The sequence below is a fragment of the Macrotis lagotis genome, chromosome 3 (assembly GCF_037893015.1).
Source record: "Macrotis lagotis isolate mMagLag1 chromosome 3, bilby.v1.9.chrom.fasta, whole genome shotgun sequence".
NCBI lineage: Eukaryota > Metazoa > Chordata > Mammalia > Peramelemorphia > Peramelidae > Macrotis > Macrotis lagotis.
This window is the reverse complement of record NC_133660.1, coordinates 123409979-123429311: the sequence shown is the minus strand read 5'-3', so window position 1 is coordinate 123429311 and position 19333 is coordinate 123409979. Positions and strand designations below refer to the sequence as shown.

Sequence of the window (19333 nt, the reverse complement as noted above, 5' to 3'; positions counted from 1 at the left end):
AGTTAGCCACCCCTAAATTTTTTACTCTTTCATCTTTGGTCTCAGGCCCCATGGAGTCTTCTAAGAAAAGCAAATTTTTGCCTTTTTTTCTATGTTGAATGGATAAAAAGGTATTTTCATCAGAATCAATGTTAGTCCAGCTTTTTTTTTTATGGGTGAAAAAACTGAAGTCAAGGTAGGGTTAAATGGCATGCAGGATTAACAGATTTCTGAAGGAGGGTTTGAATCCAAATCCTCAAATCCAATGCTCTCTGGATTTGTACCAGTGGGGTCAAACTCAGATAGAAACAGAGAGAAACAAGAGGCATATGAATTTAGAAAATCACAAACTGACATTATTCATATCTTATTGTATTTTAATTTATTTTGTTAAACAGTTCACAATAATTCTTTAATCTGATTCTTAACATCTAATGTGATATACTTGACATCTGTGTGACATATCTCTCTATCTTTCCCTTGGAATTAGACTAAGTGAAACCAAAGAGAAACCCTTCTCATGTTTCATCAAGTGAGATTATTGAATTGGAAAACTGGATCTTCTGGGGTGGGGGAGTTGATAGAGCAACCAGAGAAGACTATAAAAGAAGGGCATAACAGAGAGGTATAAAAAAATGACTACAAAAATAATGGCTAAGATTCTGACCTTGGAATGAGGATTGGAATGAGGAAGATCTATGTTCGAGTCCTTCCTCTGACACATACTAGTTGTAGTTCTATGAATATTTAATCTCTCAATGTTCCAGAAAATAAAGATTAAATTATATGGTGATCCACATCAGTGGTGTGAACTTCCATACCAGGAATTACAAACACTGATGAAAACACAGGTCTAGGCACCCTCCCCACCAAAAAAAAAAAGATACTACTCTTTTCAAATCTGGATGAATTAAAACAGCATAGCCTTTTTTTTTTTGGTTTGTTTTTGCAAGGCAGTAGGGTTAAATGACTTGCCCAAGGTCACACAGCTAGGTAATTATAAGTGTCTGAGGTCGGATTTGAAGGTCCTCCTGACTCCAGGGCTGACAGCCTTTTAAACAGTACAGCAACTGATTTTTTTTAATTCTCTGAGAAGATTTTATGATATTAAAAGACTACAAACAGAACAAAGTAATATATCTGCCTTCATTTACTTTCTTCAACTTTCTTCAACACCTTATACTCTATCTCCCACATCTTCTCATTCCTTTCAGGGTAATCTCAGCACCCCTTTATGAGCAAAGATCAGCAGCCATGAAGACAAGAAGGCATTTCACAAAAACTGACTAAAGTCTCAATGAGCAAAGGGACGAGCAGGTGAAACAGAACCTCAAATTCACCTGGCAGTGACATTTAGTGAAATGCAAGTCACATCCTGCCTAAAGGAAGGCGGTGACCAATTATTCTCCACTTAAAAGGGTATTGTCAATCTCCAAAGAGCTGGAGTGGCATTTGGAAATCATCTTGGGGACTGCCATCTTCCTTGAAAGACAGAACCAATTCTCAGTCGACCTTTCCCCACCCTCCACATTGCCTTTAAAATTTAAAATCCTACTTAAAAAAAAAACAACAACTTCCTAAGCTGCCAAGAAACCCCACCACGTGTTCCATTGAACCAACGATGTAGTCAGCAAAAATACTCCCCCTTTCTCCATCTTGGTGCCACTGCTTAACCTCTGAATAATCACAAAAACAGGCTGAAGGGGAGAAAAAAAAAGATGGTGACAAAGAGAAAAAGAAACCCTTGTATAACTGCTACAGGCCAAGGGAGTCAACAAAAAAAAAGAGTTACATACTCTCAGAATTTCTTTGGAATCCTTTCTGGTGTAACCACATTTAAAAAAAAAATCTACGCTACCTAACACTAATCTGTGTTTCTTTGTCCTAAGATGCCTTTAAAACTGAGATAGCAAAGAACAGATGAAATCAGATACATTCCACCCAGGCATTTTAGAGAACCCAAAGCAGGGAGAAGGTAAATGGGAAACCCAAGGTCACAATGAGCATCTGGCAAGGGACCAAGGCAAAGCTTTGACTCCAATGTCATTATGTTCACCTGAAATACATATGCACAAATACATATATACACACATCAAGAACAGATAAAGAACATACAAAAAGGAAAGAAAAATGGAAAGAGAAACTAAACCCTTTCATTACCTGACTAGGTCCAAACAACTGGAGCACATAGAAGGGAGAGCATCTCAGAAAGGAGGGAGGAAGAGAGAAAGAGGATGAGCACCACCCTACCCACTTACCTGACAGCTTCATGAGAAAGTCTGATGCCATCTTCACAGAGATGTCTTGGCTGAACAAGGCTGATGCAGTGTTGGCTACATAGTCTGAGGTGTCTTTCAACTTCGTGTTGTTCATGGGTCTCTCAGCAACATTCAAGGTAAAAGAAGGGGACAGGCTATTATCATCCTTGGGCTCTTCCTTGACCAACAAGGGTGGAATACCAGCACTGCTCTGGCTAGTTCTTTCTGGAGTTCTAGACATGATTGGTGTCCCCACTAACTCTGTGCCTGCTCCTTCTCTTTGCTGTCCCAGACAGATGCTCTCACTGAGCTGTGGTGACCCCTTCACGTCCGTTTCTGGGATCTCCTCCTTCACTTTGGCTTCTGTCCTCAGGAAGTGCTGATGGCATCGCATGTGGAGCTTCAGGCTAAAGTGACGGGAGGAGGTAAAAGGGCATAGCTGGCACTGGAAGGTCTCACCTCGGTCCTGGTGTTGATGAACCTAAGGAATGGGAGTAGGGAGGAAACACCCAAGACACATTTATAAACTAGGTCTCATTGCATATTTCTAAAACATCTATAAATCATTTTTCTACAGTAGAATCAGGAAGAGAAAAACCTGAAGCATGTCATAGCTATGATCTTAAAAAGAACAATAATCCCTAAGTATAAAGTGAGCCCATAGAAGTTATAGAGCTCTTTCATATAGTCTCGGGGATAGGTTTTCAGCAAACAATTCATTAGGAGAAGCACCTTATTGTTCAGTCATTTCATTCAAGTTCAACTCTTCATGACCCCAATTGGGTTTTCTTGGCAAAGATACTTGAATGATTTGCCATTTCCTTCTCCAGCTCATTTAACAGATGAGGAAACTAAGGTAAATAGGTTAACTGACTTGCCCAGGGTCACACAGGTAGTTAAGTGGTTCAGGTTAGATCTGAATTCCTGATTCCAGGTCCAGTTCTCTAGCCCCTGAGTCACCTAGCTGCCCTAGAAGTACAATGAAATAGTGGAAAAAACCTTGGATTTAAAATCCAGTGACCTGAGTTCAAAGGATCATAAGATTTAGAAGTGAAGGAACCTCAATCTGTTCAGTTTTCAGATGAGAAAACTGATGACTAAAGAGATTAAGAGACTTATTCAAGGTAATACAGGTTAGTAACATCAGAAGTATTTGAACTAAGGTCTTCACCTAATTCAGGAACAAGTATATATACATATTCTCCATCTCTCTGATTAAATTCCAATCTGCCACTATATGACCTTGGACAAGTAACTCATCTGTAAGATGAAGAAGTTGGGCTAAATTATTTCTAAGGTTCTTTATAGTTTCAAATCTACTGTTTTAAATCCCACCCTTTTTCAACTAGATCTGCTCAACCTTCTAATCAACTAATCCCAGTTGATAATCTTAAAGCAATAAATAATCATAAATCCAACAAACTATCCAATTTGCATAATAATTATGTAGGGTCAACATAGGTACCTTGTCAATTAATTTCCCTGACAACAATAATACTTTGCATTTATGAAATACCTTTCACCTAGAGACTAATGTGTACTATGCAAATATAGTCTCATCAATTTTCAAAACATTGCTCATAGTTAACAGCATTGGACCAGAGTTAAAAGAGCTAGGTTCTAGCCCCAGTTCCCTCCCTAGCTTTTCACAGTTCCATAGGTAAATCACTTTATGTGTCTGGGAGTCCACTTTTGCTTCTATAAAATCAAGGAGTTTAAAAATTCTGTTAAAAGGGAAAGAATTTGTTGGAAATAAGTAAATGCAAAAGGCATCAATTAAACTTTAAATAAAATAAAAATAAATTAAAGATCCAGATTAGATGATAAATGACCTTAAAGCAATCTACAGGAAAATGAAGTAGGCAAGTCACTAAACCTATGAAGGAACTTTCCATAACTTGAAGAGGAGGGAGGGAAGAAAGGAAAGAGAAGGGAGGAAGGGAAGGAAAGAAGAGAAGGGAAATAAGGAAGAAAAAAGGAAGAAAGAAAAGAAAAAAGAGCCTCAGTTTCTTCACATGTAAAATGAGGAATTGGAGTAGATGGTCTTCTAGTCTTAAATTTCTGAGTCTATGATCTATCACACCTTTCAAGGATATGAAAAAGAGAAGCAACACAGTATGGAGGATGGAGAGAACAGCCCATGAGTTAAGAACATCTGGGTTCAAGTACTGACATGTATGACCATGGACAAATTACTAAAGTGTCCTGGGTAGCTCTGGGTGACTTTAAGTCACTCATTAAGTGTCAATCTGCAGGATCTATAAAAGAACTTTTTCCATACCTTTATTTCTCCATTTGGAGGAAGGAAGGAAGGAAGGAAGGAAGGAAGGGAGGGAAGGAGGGACAGAGGGAGAAATGAAGGAAAGAAGGAAAAGAGGGGAGGGAGGAGAAATTCAGACACTAACACTAGTGTTTTACACCAAAATTACTCACACAAAAATCCATGAAGAATGAAACTAAAAAACTGGGATTTCTGACTCAGTCTGTCTCTATCCATTTATTTCAAATCTCTCCCAGAAGCAGACTTTTCCAAATGGAATAGAACTAAGTCTCAGACTGCAATGTATGGCATATGAATAGAATGTAAACGGCTGAATCTGATTCTCATCCACCATGCATATACCTGCAAAGATTCCAGGGAACTTTCCCCTCCCTCTTGTTGTGGATAAATTTAGTGCTTGAGAAAGTGAGGAAATAATTGCATTGGCCTGAACCAGGCTTAATGCTGGCAGGTGCCATGTAAGCTTGTAGGCTGCCCCATTCATCTTTGCCAATGTACTTCAGTCCTGACCTGTAACACCCTTGCTATTTCAGTACTGGCCCTCCCTTGAGCAGAAACTGCCAATCGTGGAGATTTGGGCCAAATTGTTTGGGTAGTTGTGTGATCTAGACAAACAAGCAATAGATTGGAATTCAAAAAAAAAAACACCAAACCCAAACCAAAACAAAAAAATAACCCAAAACCCTTTTATTTTAAATTTCTGAGCAAAAGGGATTTGAACTTGGGTTTGCAAAGGTTAAAGGCTTGTTCATTAACCCACTCCACTACCTGGCCCCTCTGCAGAGATTTTCTTTCCAAGAGGGCAAGTTTTACTACAGCTGTTTACACATTCTGAATGCAGTCCAAAAGCATTATTCACCAGCCAAAACATACTTCTAAATAATGTTAAATGACCAACAAAAGCAAAGGAATTAAAAGTTAATGGTGAGATCCTGTCGCTACAGCACCCCACTGTGGCTTTTGGAAAAAAACAGCGGAGGACGCCCAAGTTCCCCCAAACAGGAGTTTAATAACAGAAATAACCCATCAACAGCCATCACCGGTAGTAGCAATGTTCTGCTAATTAAATGACAGACTTTTTCAAGCCCCCCCCCCAGCCTTTTTTTTTTGGTGGGAGGGGCAGCAGCATCTGTCAGAGGCTGTTCAAACCATCTCTCTTTTATTTTGTGACAATGAACACTAAATCCCGATAATTTCCATTTGGTGTCTAACAACGTCTTGAGAATCCAATTCAATTTTCTCCACCTCATTCTTGCTGCACCATCCTCCTCTGAGGCCCCTCAGAACCGCCCCCCAAAGGGCTCTGACAAAGACTGCTAGAATCAGGGCCTGAAACCAAGTGGTTAAAGGTCAGGCCACAGAAAGCTCGCAGCCCCCGGGGGAGTGCCCAGTGGGGCAGATTCCATTGCAGCCGCGTCCGGAGGAGAGGAAAGGAGAAGTGAGCTAATGCAGGAACCCAGCTCCGAAATCTGCTTCGAGTTGAGGGGAAAACAATCTAGAATATAGAGCTGCTGCAGGTTGGGAAGGCTGGACTGAAAATAGCCAGAGGATATGCATTTTCTAAAAATGGGCTCTTGAGTTTCCGAAGTATAAGCCACGTTTTGCCTTCCTCTACTCAGACTTGGAAAATAAATGTGTGACTTAGTATGACTTCAGTGAATTGCTGGTTAAAAAAAAAAACTGAAACAAAACAACTGTCCTTGCCATGGAGAGGTGGAAGACCACAGATGTGGAATGAGGCATGCCCTCTGTTAGGTTTAGCCCTACCTCTCTTCCAAGAGAGGGTTCGATTACCAGAGAGCAAGAGCCATGGATATGAAAAATGGGGTGTCCATAAAGCACTCATTTAATGATTTGACCAAGGGAATGCCTTCTAAAAAGTGTGAAGAAAATACAACTGATACTGCTTTGACTTTCTGAGCTGCCTATAGTCACTTATTAAGCCTTTCATTCCTTCTTGAACTAGCTTTGTATTATTCTGTACCTTTGTATTATTCTATGCTACTTCCCTGTGTCCACGTTTTATTTCTTTCTCAAGCTCTCCGCCACAGAAGGCAAGTTCTTGGAGTGCTCTTGGGAGCTCCATCATTTGGCCTAGGGCCATCACTCACTAGGTAGAAGCTGGCTGGGCTGAACTTCTCCCAAAGTGGGGGGGAACAGAGAAGGGTGGGGTCAGGGAGCCCAGATAGTGCTTGGCCTTTGACGTAAAGGAATAGCTCACTGCTTCTAAAGCTCTCTAAGCTTGTCGCTGCAAAGCAGAGCCTAACGAAAACTCTTTTCTTCCTACTGACTCACTACGTACAGCCTCTTTTTCTTTCTTCAGTTTGCTGGTCATTTTTCTGAACAGCAAATACCACACATCAAAAGGGGTTAGGAACAAGAGAGACCTCTGCAATCAATGAGTCCACCTCCTGGCCAAGACACGGCTTCATAGCTTTCAGCTGCTATGGCCAGAGACTCATACAGTGGGAAAGTTGAAAGGGACCTCGGAGATCATCTAATCCAACTGCCTCGTTTTACCAGTGAGGAAAACTGACATATGGAGAGGTTAAGTGACTGTGACTTTGCTTGGCCATAAAGGCTGTCTATCTTCAAGTGCCTAAAGAGCCATAGCGTGAAAAGAAATTGGATGTGTTCTGGGCTCTGGGATGATGAAGTTGTAATAACATCAAGAATAACAACTCATGTTCGCAGATTGTTTTAGAACTTACAAACACATTAACTCAGTTGATTTTCACAGCATACTATTATCCCCATTTTATAGATTTAAAGGAAACAAAGACTCAGAGGAGTAAAATTACTTACTCAGGGTCAAACTGCTAGTTTGGTGACAGAGCTAAGTCTAGAATTCAGTTCTGACTTCCAGTTCAGTGTTCTCCTCATTAGACCAAAGGACAGTCTGAAACAGTAGCTAGGGTACTAGAGTCAGAGATGTGGGATCTAGCCTGCCTCATGTACTAGGTAACTTGCTTACCCACTCTGCCTCCGTTTTCTCATCTGCAAAATGAGGGCTGAAAATGACTCCTCTATCTCAGAGAGGTGATATGGGGGAGAAAATCCATGCTTGCTACTTTTCAAATCTTAGCTTGAGATACATACATATATATACATATATATATACATACATATACACACACAAACATATATACATGCACACAAACATATATGAAACTAGGATTTTCTCTACAGCTCTCCCCTTATTGGGTTCAGCTCTGACTTAGGTGACAAACAAGTTGCTTCCTTCAAGTTCATTCATCTAGAAAATTGTAAAAACATTTAATGAAGATAGGAAATAGCCCCAGACAACTAGAAATATTATTTAATATATATATATATATATATATATATATATATATATATATATATATATTTCAAAAACTGGTCAGGAGAGGGATAGAAGGCAGGGGAAGGAAAGAGTGTCCCATTTTAGAAAGGTAAATTTGCATATCCTTATATGTAAGCTTTACCAAAAGCCTATAGAAGTTGTAGCCTAATATGGTAAGAGACCATAAGATGGAATAAACTAGTGGTTTCAACAACTGCTTTACTGTACTTTATTGTACCAGTTTATTGATTTGTTCTGAGAGCATTCTGAATCTCCATGACCTACACAAACCCTGCTGCTCCCATCCACAACTTAAGCCATAGCCTAGAGTCCATCTTGGATCATCAAGGCGTCCAACACATCTTTCTTTAATTTCAGGGTCAATAGTCCTTTCTTATAAAACTCTGGCTTTATAAATAGGCTAGTTAAGTGACCTTAGACTGAGATAAGACTCCCAGGTTGCTGGGCCAGAGTCAAGCTTCCTGCATAACCAATGCTTTAAATTAGTTGGCTCTCACTTCTAAGTCCAACATACTATCATATCTAAAAGGAGTTTTGGGGATAACAGGCCCTTCTTTCAAGCCAGTTCTTTCTAAGTCAATCCTCATTATGTAATTAAAAATCTGAGCTCTACTGCTCCTAAGAGAGAGGGGATCTGGACTATGAGGTACAGTACAAGTTCACTTCTACTCAGAGCCTTCTATTAACCAAATGTGGGGGGGGAGCACCTCGCTTTTAGGAGAAAGTAGTAAGAGGTTAAAAAAACAAGTTCCCATTTGGGGTTCAGTGCTTAGAACAACTGCTTCCAGAGTATGTCACAAAATTTCAGAATCTCAGGGTTGGAAGAGACTATCTCAGACACTATCTAGTGCAAAGTATCTAAATCTCATAGGTGTCCCAGATTCCCTGGGCAGTCTGGTGAAGCCTATGGATCCCTTCTTGATATAATGCTTTTAAATAATTGAAGTAAATATTAAATTTCAATTGGAGGTCAGTGAAAACAAAGATGGAATTTTTTTCTACCACTCAAGTTCCTGAAACCACTGAAAGTTCTTGGAGGAGTCCCTGACTCAATGCAACTGGGCTAGAGAATCTCCTCTCAAACAGATCAAATAATGACTGACATGAAGACCTCACTTGAAGGAGGATCCCACAACTTCCCAAGGCAGTCCATTCCACTTATCTATTTAAGGCCAAGGAGAACAAGATTATTCTCTGTTCCACTTGAAAACCCTGCAGTTATTTGAAAATAATTCTCATGCCTAGTCTCCCTAAGTTTTCTCTTCCAAGGCACATAAACTCAATTTGATTAAATTTGATTCAAAAGGCAATAAGACACCTACTATGCATTAGAGACATTAAAAAAAATGAATCAGTCCCATCACCAAGGATCTTAAATACTCCTGAAATTATTCCTCTAATTAATCTTCAAACAGCATGTTCTTGAGACCCTTCAATATCCTGCCATCCTCTGAAAAGTATTCAGACATATTATCAATAGTCTTCTTAGTGTATGTTCTACCTTACTCCATATATGATCTGACCAGTGGGAACATCACCACTTTAGTCCTGGATAGTATGATTTTTCTTATTAACAGAGTAGGGTCATATCATATTATTGACTTATGTTGAGCCAAAAATTCACTAAACCCAGATCCTTTTCTCAGGAACTGCTTTCTAACCTCATCTCCTCCAACTTCTATTTGTCAGGATTTTTTTGGACCTGGACTCTGTCGTTTATCCATTAGCAGTGCCTCCAAGTTAGGTATTATCAGCAAATTTGATGAGCCTGCCACCCATACTTTTATCTAAAGCACCAGTAAAATTGTTAAATTGCTTTGGACAATAATGGATATTTGGAAAACTTCAATGAAGTCTTCCTCCCAAACTTCTTCCCAAATGTATGAAACCATTAACATTGAACTTTGAAATGGCTTTCCAAATTTACCTATCTTTAGTATGGGGGTCCACCAGAAGCTTATCAAATACTTGACTAAAAAGCTTGATACACTATTCCTATATACAGGGGCTCCCATATGTCATATTCTAATATACTATGCTTACTGAGGTAGGGCAGTTCATTAAAGAATTTAGGAAAGACATCCAAGAAAAGTATGAAACACAGAGATTTTCTGGCAATAAAGGATCCAGGAAGACCCTTAGAGATTGTCCCATCTCTTCCCCTTGATTTTTAGGAAACTGAGGTTCTAAAGTTAAGAAATTTCAGTTGGAATTAGAACCCAGGTCTCTTCATTCTTAGCTCAGAACTCTTTTTACCTTACACCACACTATCATTGAGATATCCAGAAAATTAATGAAGCACTACATTCCTAAGCAGCTTAGACAAAAAAAAAGTGTAGCCATATCCCCATTATCAGGAGAACTATGAACGATCCAAGTTGGATTTAACTCTAACTACTTAACTAGCCTTTCTAAATCTTGTACCTGGAGTAGAACAAGACTGAATTCAGTTCTCTGCAGCCTTATCAAGGGCACCATAATAGAATCATAATACCTTGTGACTAGACAAACTCCATTAGAACATGAGCACCTTGTGGGAGCCACTTAGCAAAACTGTGTACCCAAGCATCTGAAAAATGTTGATTATGGTGGTTATGGTTACTAATGGATCCCAAAGCTATGATCATTACGAAATCTCACTTTTCACACTGAAAAAAAGCAAGCAAACTATACTTCCATAGTCTCATCTCCAATGTTCAGTCCAATGAACATGTCAAATGTTCAATCGACTTTTTTGCCATGTCCAACTTTTCATGATCCTATTTGGGGTTTTCTGGGCAAAAATGCTAGCATGGTTTGCCACTTCCCTCACCAGTTCATTTTACATATGAGGAAACTGAGGTAAACAGGGTTAGGTAACTTGCCCAGGGTCACAAAGTTAGAAAGAATGTGAGGTTGGATCTGAACTTAGGAAGATGAGTCCTCTTGACTTTCAGCTCAGCACCCCATGTCACCAAGGTGCCCCCAAAACTGTTGTTTCTTAGTCATGATTATGTGTTTTGTGGAGGAAGGGGAGAGAAGGAGAGAGGGAGGAGGGAGGGAGAGAGAGAGACAGACCAACTCTGTGGATTCTAGCACACCTTGTAAGGGGTCTCTTGGCAAAGATAATGGCGTGATCTGTCACTTCTTTTTACAGTGAATTAAAGCAAACAACTTAAATGTCTTGCCCAGGGTCACACAGCTAGTAAATAATTATGCTAGATTTGAACTCAGATCTTTCTGACTCCAGGTTCAGCAACTAACAATTGAGCAATCTGGCTGCTTCTTCTGTCCAGGATGAAATCTTTTAAAGGATAATAGCAATAGGTAAAACTAGTAATCATAATCACAGCTTTCCTCTTAAGCCACAAGTGAAAAATTCTCTCTTTAATCCTCCACTGAGGGAATTCTTGAATTTGGACTGGCTGATTCCCTGTTTCCTTAGGGTTCTTTATGACTCTGCTTCTTGCCTGTTCTTTCTCAACTTTGCCCGGCCCAGTGCTTCAGTTGTCTCTCAGACCACCCTTCCTATGAAATAGGGCAATTTGGGACCACTGTCCCTGTCATGGGAAAAGGTCCACATGATGTGAGTTGCATATAGAAAGTTATTCTTGCCTTGGACATTTTGGCTTTAAAATTGATTTTATCTCCTTTAAAGACATAAAGAATTTGACCTTCAGGGGTGGCTAGGTGGCGCAGTGGATAGAGCACCAGCCCTGGAGTCAGGACCTGAGTTCAAATCCGACCTCAAGACATTTAATAATTACCTAGCTGTGTGACCTTGGGCAAGTCACTTAACCCCCATTTACCTTGCAAAATCCTAAAAAAAAAGAATTTGACCTTCCTTATTTTTTTCCTATTTCACCATTTTATGTTGTTTGTTATAACATATCTGGTCTACTTTGCATGTACTCCTGAAGCAAGACTTATTTCCCATGATTAATATGAAGGCAATGAGATGGGTTAATGGATAGAGTGCCAGGCCTGGAGTCAGGAGGATTCATATCTTTGAGTTCAAGTCTGGCCTTAGACACTAGCTGTGTGACCTTGGGCAAGTCATTTAACCCTGTTTGCCTCAGTTTCTTTACTCCTAAAAGGAATTAGATAAGAAAATGGAAAGTCACTTAAGTATCTTTGACAAGAAAACCCTGATGAGGTCATGAAGAGTCAGACATGACTGAAACAAATGAATAATAGCAAACATAGTTAACCTATTATAGAGGATCTGATGCATGAGAGTTCTTGGGGATTTCTCCCACCACTCCTCCACCCTGTGGTCCTATTAAGGGAGGGCTTACCTTCATATGGGATTTGAGATTGTCCTTGCGGGCACACCGGAATGGACAGAGAGGGCACTGGTGACTTTTTAAACCGGTGTGAATCACCATGTGCCGCTTCCAGTAACTCTTCCGTTTTATAACCAAACCACATATCGGGCACTGGAAAGGTTTTCCTCCTTCTTCTTCTGGGGCTTAGAAGAGGGAGAAAGAAAAAAAAATGATGGGTGAATAAATTAAATGCATTCAATGCTGGTCCACTTTCAGTGAGTTGCAAATAAAAAAACCCAAATGAATTGTTCTTTTTTTGCCATTTCATAAACTTTATCTGTGATGAGATTTCATCATGGATTATTTTGGTGCATTCATTCAGTGGCATCCTGTCAGGTTCCATCTCCTCAACCTATGATCTCCCTAACTTTATGAAAAAATCCCTCCCCCACATCTGACCCCCAAGGACCATCAGTAGCTATGTTAACTAGCTAGGAGCATAGGCAAGGTGCCTGCCCTTGACCCCTGCCCAGTGATCTACATGAATCTGGAGATTCTCAAAGTCTACAGCTTAGCCCCCAGAGCTCTGTAAATGTATCCACACAGAGAAAACAGGTGTTTCAGAGGCTACATTCAAATTCTTCTATAAGGATAATGGAGAAAGAGAATAAAAATCAGATTGAACCCACAAGATCATCCACAGTTCCTTTGCACAGCAAAACATGAGGCATCACCAGCCTTGCATGCTGCACTCCAGTGGAGAAGGACTCCAGACCCTGCTTGTTTGGGTAAGGCTGGAGCAGATGCTGTCACCACGTCAGCTGTCAGGGGCTCCCAGGGTCTGGCCTTGCCTCCCCCTTCTTTCTGTTCCTTCATTTGCCCCTGATGAAGATGGGCTGCCCTCCCAGTCCTGTGGACTGGCCGTTCAAGCCCCCTTTAGGAGAGGAGGCACCTAACCCTGTCCTTTGGCCTACACCAGCCGCTTGATAAGCATCTGTGGAATGTTCAAATGAAGAGTTATGCAAGGCAAGTGGTGAATGCTTCCATGTCCTGGGAAGAACTAACTGCCTCAGTGGGACAAAAATAGGAAAAATTCTCCCCCAAAAAGAAAAAAAAAAAGAGTATGCCTACCATTGCTTCATTCAGCTAAATACCAGTCACTTCAAATCATGGTGTCCAATGTAGTTAGCTGACCTTGCATTATTAGGATACAGAAAATGAAAAAAATCCCTAGCTGAGGACTCTGAGTTTTCTCTGTTAATTACTAGGAATCAGTAATATTTCCCAATTGTCTAATTATAAATTACCTCATTACTTATTTATTATCTTCTTAGCCATTAGTCTCTACCTAAGAAGAACTATTCAAATTGTAAAGTCTCCAGTGAAAGAAAAGGAGCTGATAAGAGCTCAAAGATAATGCAGAAACATTCCAAAATACTGTGCAGTATTTTGGCTGTATGGAGATGCCAGTATTTGTGCCTTTTCAGATGTAAGTGGGGTGGCTTTGGTTAGGTCACCCACTAGACAGCAAGTGGACTTTCTAAGAGTGTGCTGATCAAGATTGCCCTGACTTCTGCACCTGGGCCACTTGCTGCTAAAGATGTGACTTGAGACAATAGCCAAGTTATTATCACTCACAAAAATTAAACATTGGACAAGAGACCTTTACAGAAAGTTTACTTTAATCCAGTCTTTCTTTTTCTTCCCAGTTCCTCTTCCCTTGCTTTCTCCTATCTACCTCCATGGAGAGTTCTGCTTCATGGTCTCATTGAGGTAAAGAGAGGACCCAGAGTACTCTAGGGCTATGCTTAGGGAAAACAGTCTCTGCAAAGTTCCACTGTCCTGGGAAAAAAATTGAGTATGGACCTAGTCCTGGCAGGCATGAGAGGGTTTGTTCAATCCTTTCATTTTAAAAATGAGGAAATTGAAACTCAGAGGCTATGTCACTTGCCCAATAGATGATGATGATGATAACATTTATATGGTGCCTTAAGGCATTATATAAAAATAAAATATATATATATATTAATTAATATAATTAAAAATATAGCATATAAATACAATCTAAATATAAAATCATTTAAAAAATATTATCTCATTAAATTCTCTCAGCAACCCTAGGAAGTTGGTGTTATTAATACTATTTTACTAAAATAATATATTTCACCTACCTACCCCACAGATTATTATGTATCTATTATCAAAGCTCCAGACTCATTCAATACAGAGTTTCATTACCTGATTTTGGGGTCCAGAGAACATAAAAGACCATCCAGTAAAGCATGAAAGAGTTAAAAATGGCATTTATATAATGAAAACAAGGATTTTTTAAAAAAAAATTATTAAAGGATTTGTATACTAATTATTCTGGCAGAATTTTAAAAACCTGAATCTCACCTATTTTTTATTCTACATTGAGGCTGGCAAGAGCTATAAGACTGAACTTCAGGGTACACCTTCAGAATGATATAAAACAAGCCCCTTCAAGTGGCCCAGGGGCTAGGGAGCTAAGCCTGGGGTTAGCTCAGAGTTCTGGCCTCAGAACTCACAGCTGTGTCACTCTGAGTTAGTCACTTAATTTTCATTGACCTTCATTCACCTGTAAAAAAAAAAGGATCTCAGTTTCCTAATCTAAACATGTAAGTTAAACAATTTGTAGGGACTCTTCTGGTCCCACATTTATGTTGTATATGACCCCTTTTCTCCCCCTTGACTTTTTAATAATCTATTCAAGATTTCACATGCATCATATCTGAACACAACTAAATTTACTTTAACTTCCACAATTTAGGGAGGGACACGTGAATTCCATTTAAAATAAAGTGTGCCTATAGTCCACATACTAGATTATGTCTTGAGAGTCTGGGTAGTTTTAATGGAGAGGAACTTCTTTCCAACACCAAAGTAAGGTCAGGCTCTATAGGATAACATTGTCCAACACAGCAAGACCAAAACGGAAGGTAACAACGTCTAGATCAATAAAGGTTAAGGATGCAATGATCTGAGTCAGAGTTTGATATGCATATGAATTCTTCTAGAAGATTTGAGGTTTTAGCTTGCAAAAGCTAGTTCTGAGGGCAAAGGACCAGTTAATCTATTCATGTCATTAATTCTTCCAGCACCCAGAACTGCTCTTGGTGTTTACTTCCTACTATGTCCTGAGCCTGAGGCAACATGACCACTTCTTCAAAAGTGACGTTTGTTCTGGATCTTGGGTATCTGAAGTTGGCAGTGGATGTTCATTTAAAAAAAATAAGACTGATAGGTGGTTTACCACGTTGAACAAGTACTTAAAACATTCTGTTCCCTAGGAGGTTTCATTAAACTGGATCATTACATAGTAGAGAGGGAAGTCTGGACTCCAACATTTACTAAGCTATATGTCATCATAGACTGGCATAGGAATGTCAGTCTCCAAATTAAAGCGATTTTCTGAAAGGCAGATCTAACCAAGTTAGCCCTCCCTCCACCCATAAACTCCCATGGCTTCCTATTTCTTCTAGGATCAAATATAAACTCTTCTCTCTTTGGCATTTAAAGCTATTTCAAACTATCTTTCTATTCCATCCCACCTTCCTTTACTTTACTTCCATTACTTGCCTTATAGACTCTTCTATCCAGTCATACTGGATGTTACTCCATTTCCCATTTCTATGCTTTTGCACTGGCTTTATGCATGCTCTTTGTTGCCTCTTGAATTACCTAGTTTCAAATTCAGTTCAAAGGTTCCCTGCTTTGTGAGGGTTTTCCTGGTGCCTCCAGTAGCTAATGCCATCCCCCTAGTGTTATTTTGCATTTGCTCTGCATTTCTGGGGTGTAGGGGTGTATCAGTATATAAACACACAGACACACACACACACACACACACACACACATATATATATATAGTGAGATAGATTTTGTTTTGCATATTACATAAATAAATTTTATCTTTATAAATTTATATGTACACATATATAAATATAAATATTTATATATGTACATGTTGTCTGCCCCATTAGAATGTAAGCTCCCCGAGAATAGGGACTGTCCCACTTTTGCTCATTTATCTCTAGACAAAGATAAGATAGGTGCTTATTCGTTTCAAGCCTGTTAAGATGGAGCCTTGGTTTCTTCATTTGTGAAATGAGGTAAATAAAACCCATAGTATCCATGTCCTGGGTTGTTGCGAAGTGCAAATTTGATAACGTTCACAAAATCTAATTCAATTCAGCAAATGTTCATTAAGCGTCCAATAGCTGAGGGAAGTATAAAAAGAAACAGAGAAATAGTACAATAAAATAAGAGGAAACGTTTCCTTCCTTTAATGAGCTTACATCCTACTCACTGAGAGGATAAGGTATGTACACACACACACACACACACATATATATGGCTATACAATACTTATAATAAGAAAAAAAGTTAAAGAGCTAAAAACTACTATAATTGGAGGGCTCAGTAAAGGCCTCACTGCAGGGACATGGTGGTTGAACTGGGTTTTGAAGGATGTTAACAGATTGACTCTGAGAGATAGTTGTGGTAAGGAGAGTATGAAAGCCCTTTGCTAACTATAAAGGGTGCTATAAACATCTATCATCATCATCATCATCATCATCATCATCATCATCATCATCATCACCAGTGTTTTGTCAAGCCAGATTCTGTCAAAAAAAAAGAAAATGTGTGTGTGTGTGTGTGTGTGTGTGTGTGTATGTGCATAGTTACACACATGTCCTCAAATAGCCCTGACCTGGATGGCTCCACCTGGATGGTAAAAGCTGACCTGCAGCACCAGCCTGGTCCTGGATCCCAGAGCAGAACACTCATCATAACAACAGAGCAGACCTGACACTGGCCGTAAGTCATCCTTTGCCCCATCACTATAAGGCGCCCCTTTACATGCTACATTTAAGGTCCACAAGACTTCCCTCACAACAACTTGGTGAGGGCTAATAATCTTTCTCTTTTTACAGAAGAGGGGACTGTCTCAGCTGGGAGGACTGAGTGTTAGGTTCAAATCTCAAACATCGGCCTTCTGATAATGAATCTGGGGCTTATTGTACCATTCAGCATCTTGTATCAGATGGACACTAGAATGAAAGGGCTAAGAGAGTATGGTATAGGAAAAAGCACACTATCTCTAGAAACTGAGGAAGTAAATTCAAACCTCCCTGAATTACTCCAATTATTTCTGAGACTTCAGGCCAGAAGCTTTGTCTCTCTTGGATTCACTTGTCTTCTCTATAAAATAAGGGGGTTGGACACTATATAAAGTCTCTGAGGTGCCTTCCAGCTCTAAATGTAGGATCTTGAGAAGTCAAGGATAAAAGTGGTAGACACAATTAATCACTTAGGTTAGGGAGAGCTCCCTTCAGCCAATACTAAGGCAGAAGTCAATGGTTTTGGAGAAGAAAGCCTCAGAGTTTAGACCTGGCAGGGAGATGGGAAGGAGGGAGGAGAAAAGGTCTCTCCAATCTATTCCTGTTTGGCTGTCAAAGTGATATTCCCTAAACTCAGGTCTGACCACATCACTCTCCCCCTTTCCCATCCATCATCCCACCCCATCCCCGTCACCCCCCCCCCCACACACACACACTCAATAAATTCCAGTGGTTCCAGGTTACTTCCAGGATCACGTATAAAAATCATCTGCTTGGCATTCAAACCCTTCATTGTCTACCCTTTGCCAGCCTCCACCTTTCTAGTCTTCTCACACTTCAGCTTGAGATCTAGTGACATTGACTGCCTTGTTCCTCAAATGAGACACTATCACCCAATTTCAGGTTTTCCCTGGTCATCCCTCCTACCTGGAATACTCTCCTTCCTCAGCTCCATCTCCTCGCTTCCCAGGCTTCCTTTAAGACAAAAAATTAAAATTCCACCTTTTACCCCAAAGCCTTTTCTGATGCCCCATCATTCTAGAACCTTCCCCTCTGTTGATTATTTGCAACTTATCCTCTATAGATCTTATTTCTACCAAGTTGTCTGCATGTTCTCTCTTCTACTGGAAGGTGAGCTCCTCAAAAGAAGGGACTCTTTTGTCTTTTTTGTATTCCCCAGAAGAGGTCTATCACAAGGTAGAGGGGTGCTAATTAGGTATTCACTGACTGCCAAAAGAATGCAGTTTCTAGTAGGAGGGAATGGGTCAGGTTTGTCAAAAGGGAAAACAGCATGGTTTGGTGAAAGAATACTGGACCTTGGGGCAGGAGACCCAGTTCCATATCTGACTGCCATTTTACCTGTTTTGAGTGTGACTGTGGTCAAGTCACTCGCACCCTGAGACTCAGGGTTCTCTTTTCAAAGCTGTAGATAATATTTTGTACTATTTACTTCCCAGGATTTATTCTGAGAAAAGCACTTTATACATTTTCACTCATTTTCTAATAATAAAAAATTATTAAAATGTTATAGTAAATATGTTACAGAAATATTAAAATAAACTTAGAATTATAAATGAAGGAAGAATGTTAACAGTTTGATAAATCTGAGAAAGAGTGAGAATGCCAACAAAAGTGCACAATACTGTATGTGAAACAAACTTATGTTACCACCCACAAAAAGAACCCAACCTGTTTGCACACTGGCAGATAGGACTTGCCTACACACAGAAAGAAATTTGATTCACAGTTTAAGGAGGCATTTTTTAAAAGTGCTTTTACTAGGGTTCAAAAAACAGTTAAATTCCTTTAAAAAACATTTTTACTGAATTAGTGGACAGTGAATTGTAAAGCAATGTGTCAATAATTGTGATGATGTAAATGGAAGTTCAAAAAACTGAAATTGGATGTCTGTAATTATAAGGACCAACAATCTCATCCCTGAAGCAGTCAAGGAAATGTACCTTCTTTCCTCCTTCTTTAGGAGTATTTCCCTCGTCAAAATATGACCTGGGGGGCAGCTACATGGTGCATGGGGTGGCTAGGTGGAGCAGTGATACAGCTCCGGCCCTGGAGTCAGGAGTACCTGAGTTCAAATACGGCCTCAGACACTTAATAATTACCTAGCTGTGTGCCTTTGGGCAAGCCACTTAATCCCATTGCCTTGCAAAAAAAAAAAATGTGACCTGGGCTGTCTAAGTTCATCACCAGTGCTTAGCATACAGTAAGCACTTAATTAATGCTTTTCCAGTCCATTAACAAAAGAAAAGGGGAGGGAGGAGGCCCTATAAGTGATGAGTGTGGAATGCTTTATATCTGCAAGAGTCAGGTGATATATTGGTTGTTTTTTTTGGAAATGAAGG

At 39.7% G+C, this 19333-nt stretch overlaps 1 protein-coding gene across 7 annotated transcripts in view; it reads right to left on the bottom strand.

Moving 5' to 3' along the window:
- The window catches only part of ZNF827 (zinc finger protein 827), a 249568-nt gene that overhangs the window by 182431 nt on the left and 47804 nt on the right, over window positions 1–19333 (bottom strand). For 5 of the 7 annotated variants that reach the window (XM_074229196.1, XM_074229198.1, XM_074229201.1 and 2 more), the window contains exons 3-5: window positions 17901–17948; window positions 12142–12314; window positions 2238–2718 (exon numbers count right to left, since the gene is read on the bottom strand). In XM_074229196.1, coding sequence (XP_074085297.1) covers window positions 2238–2718; window positions 12142–12314; window positions 17901–17948 — 702 coding nt within the window. The remainder of the gene's footprint in view (window positions 1–2237; window positions 2719–12141; window positions 12315–17900; window positions 17949–19333) is intronic. The other 2 variants (XM_074229197.1, XM_074229202.1) reach the window with 1 other exon arrangement.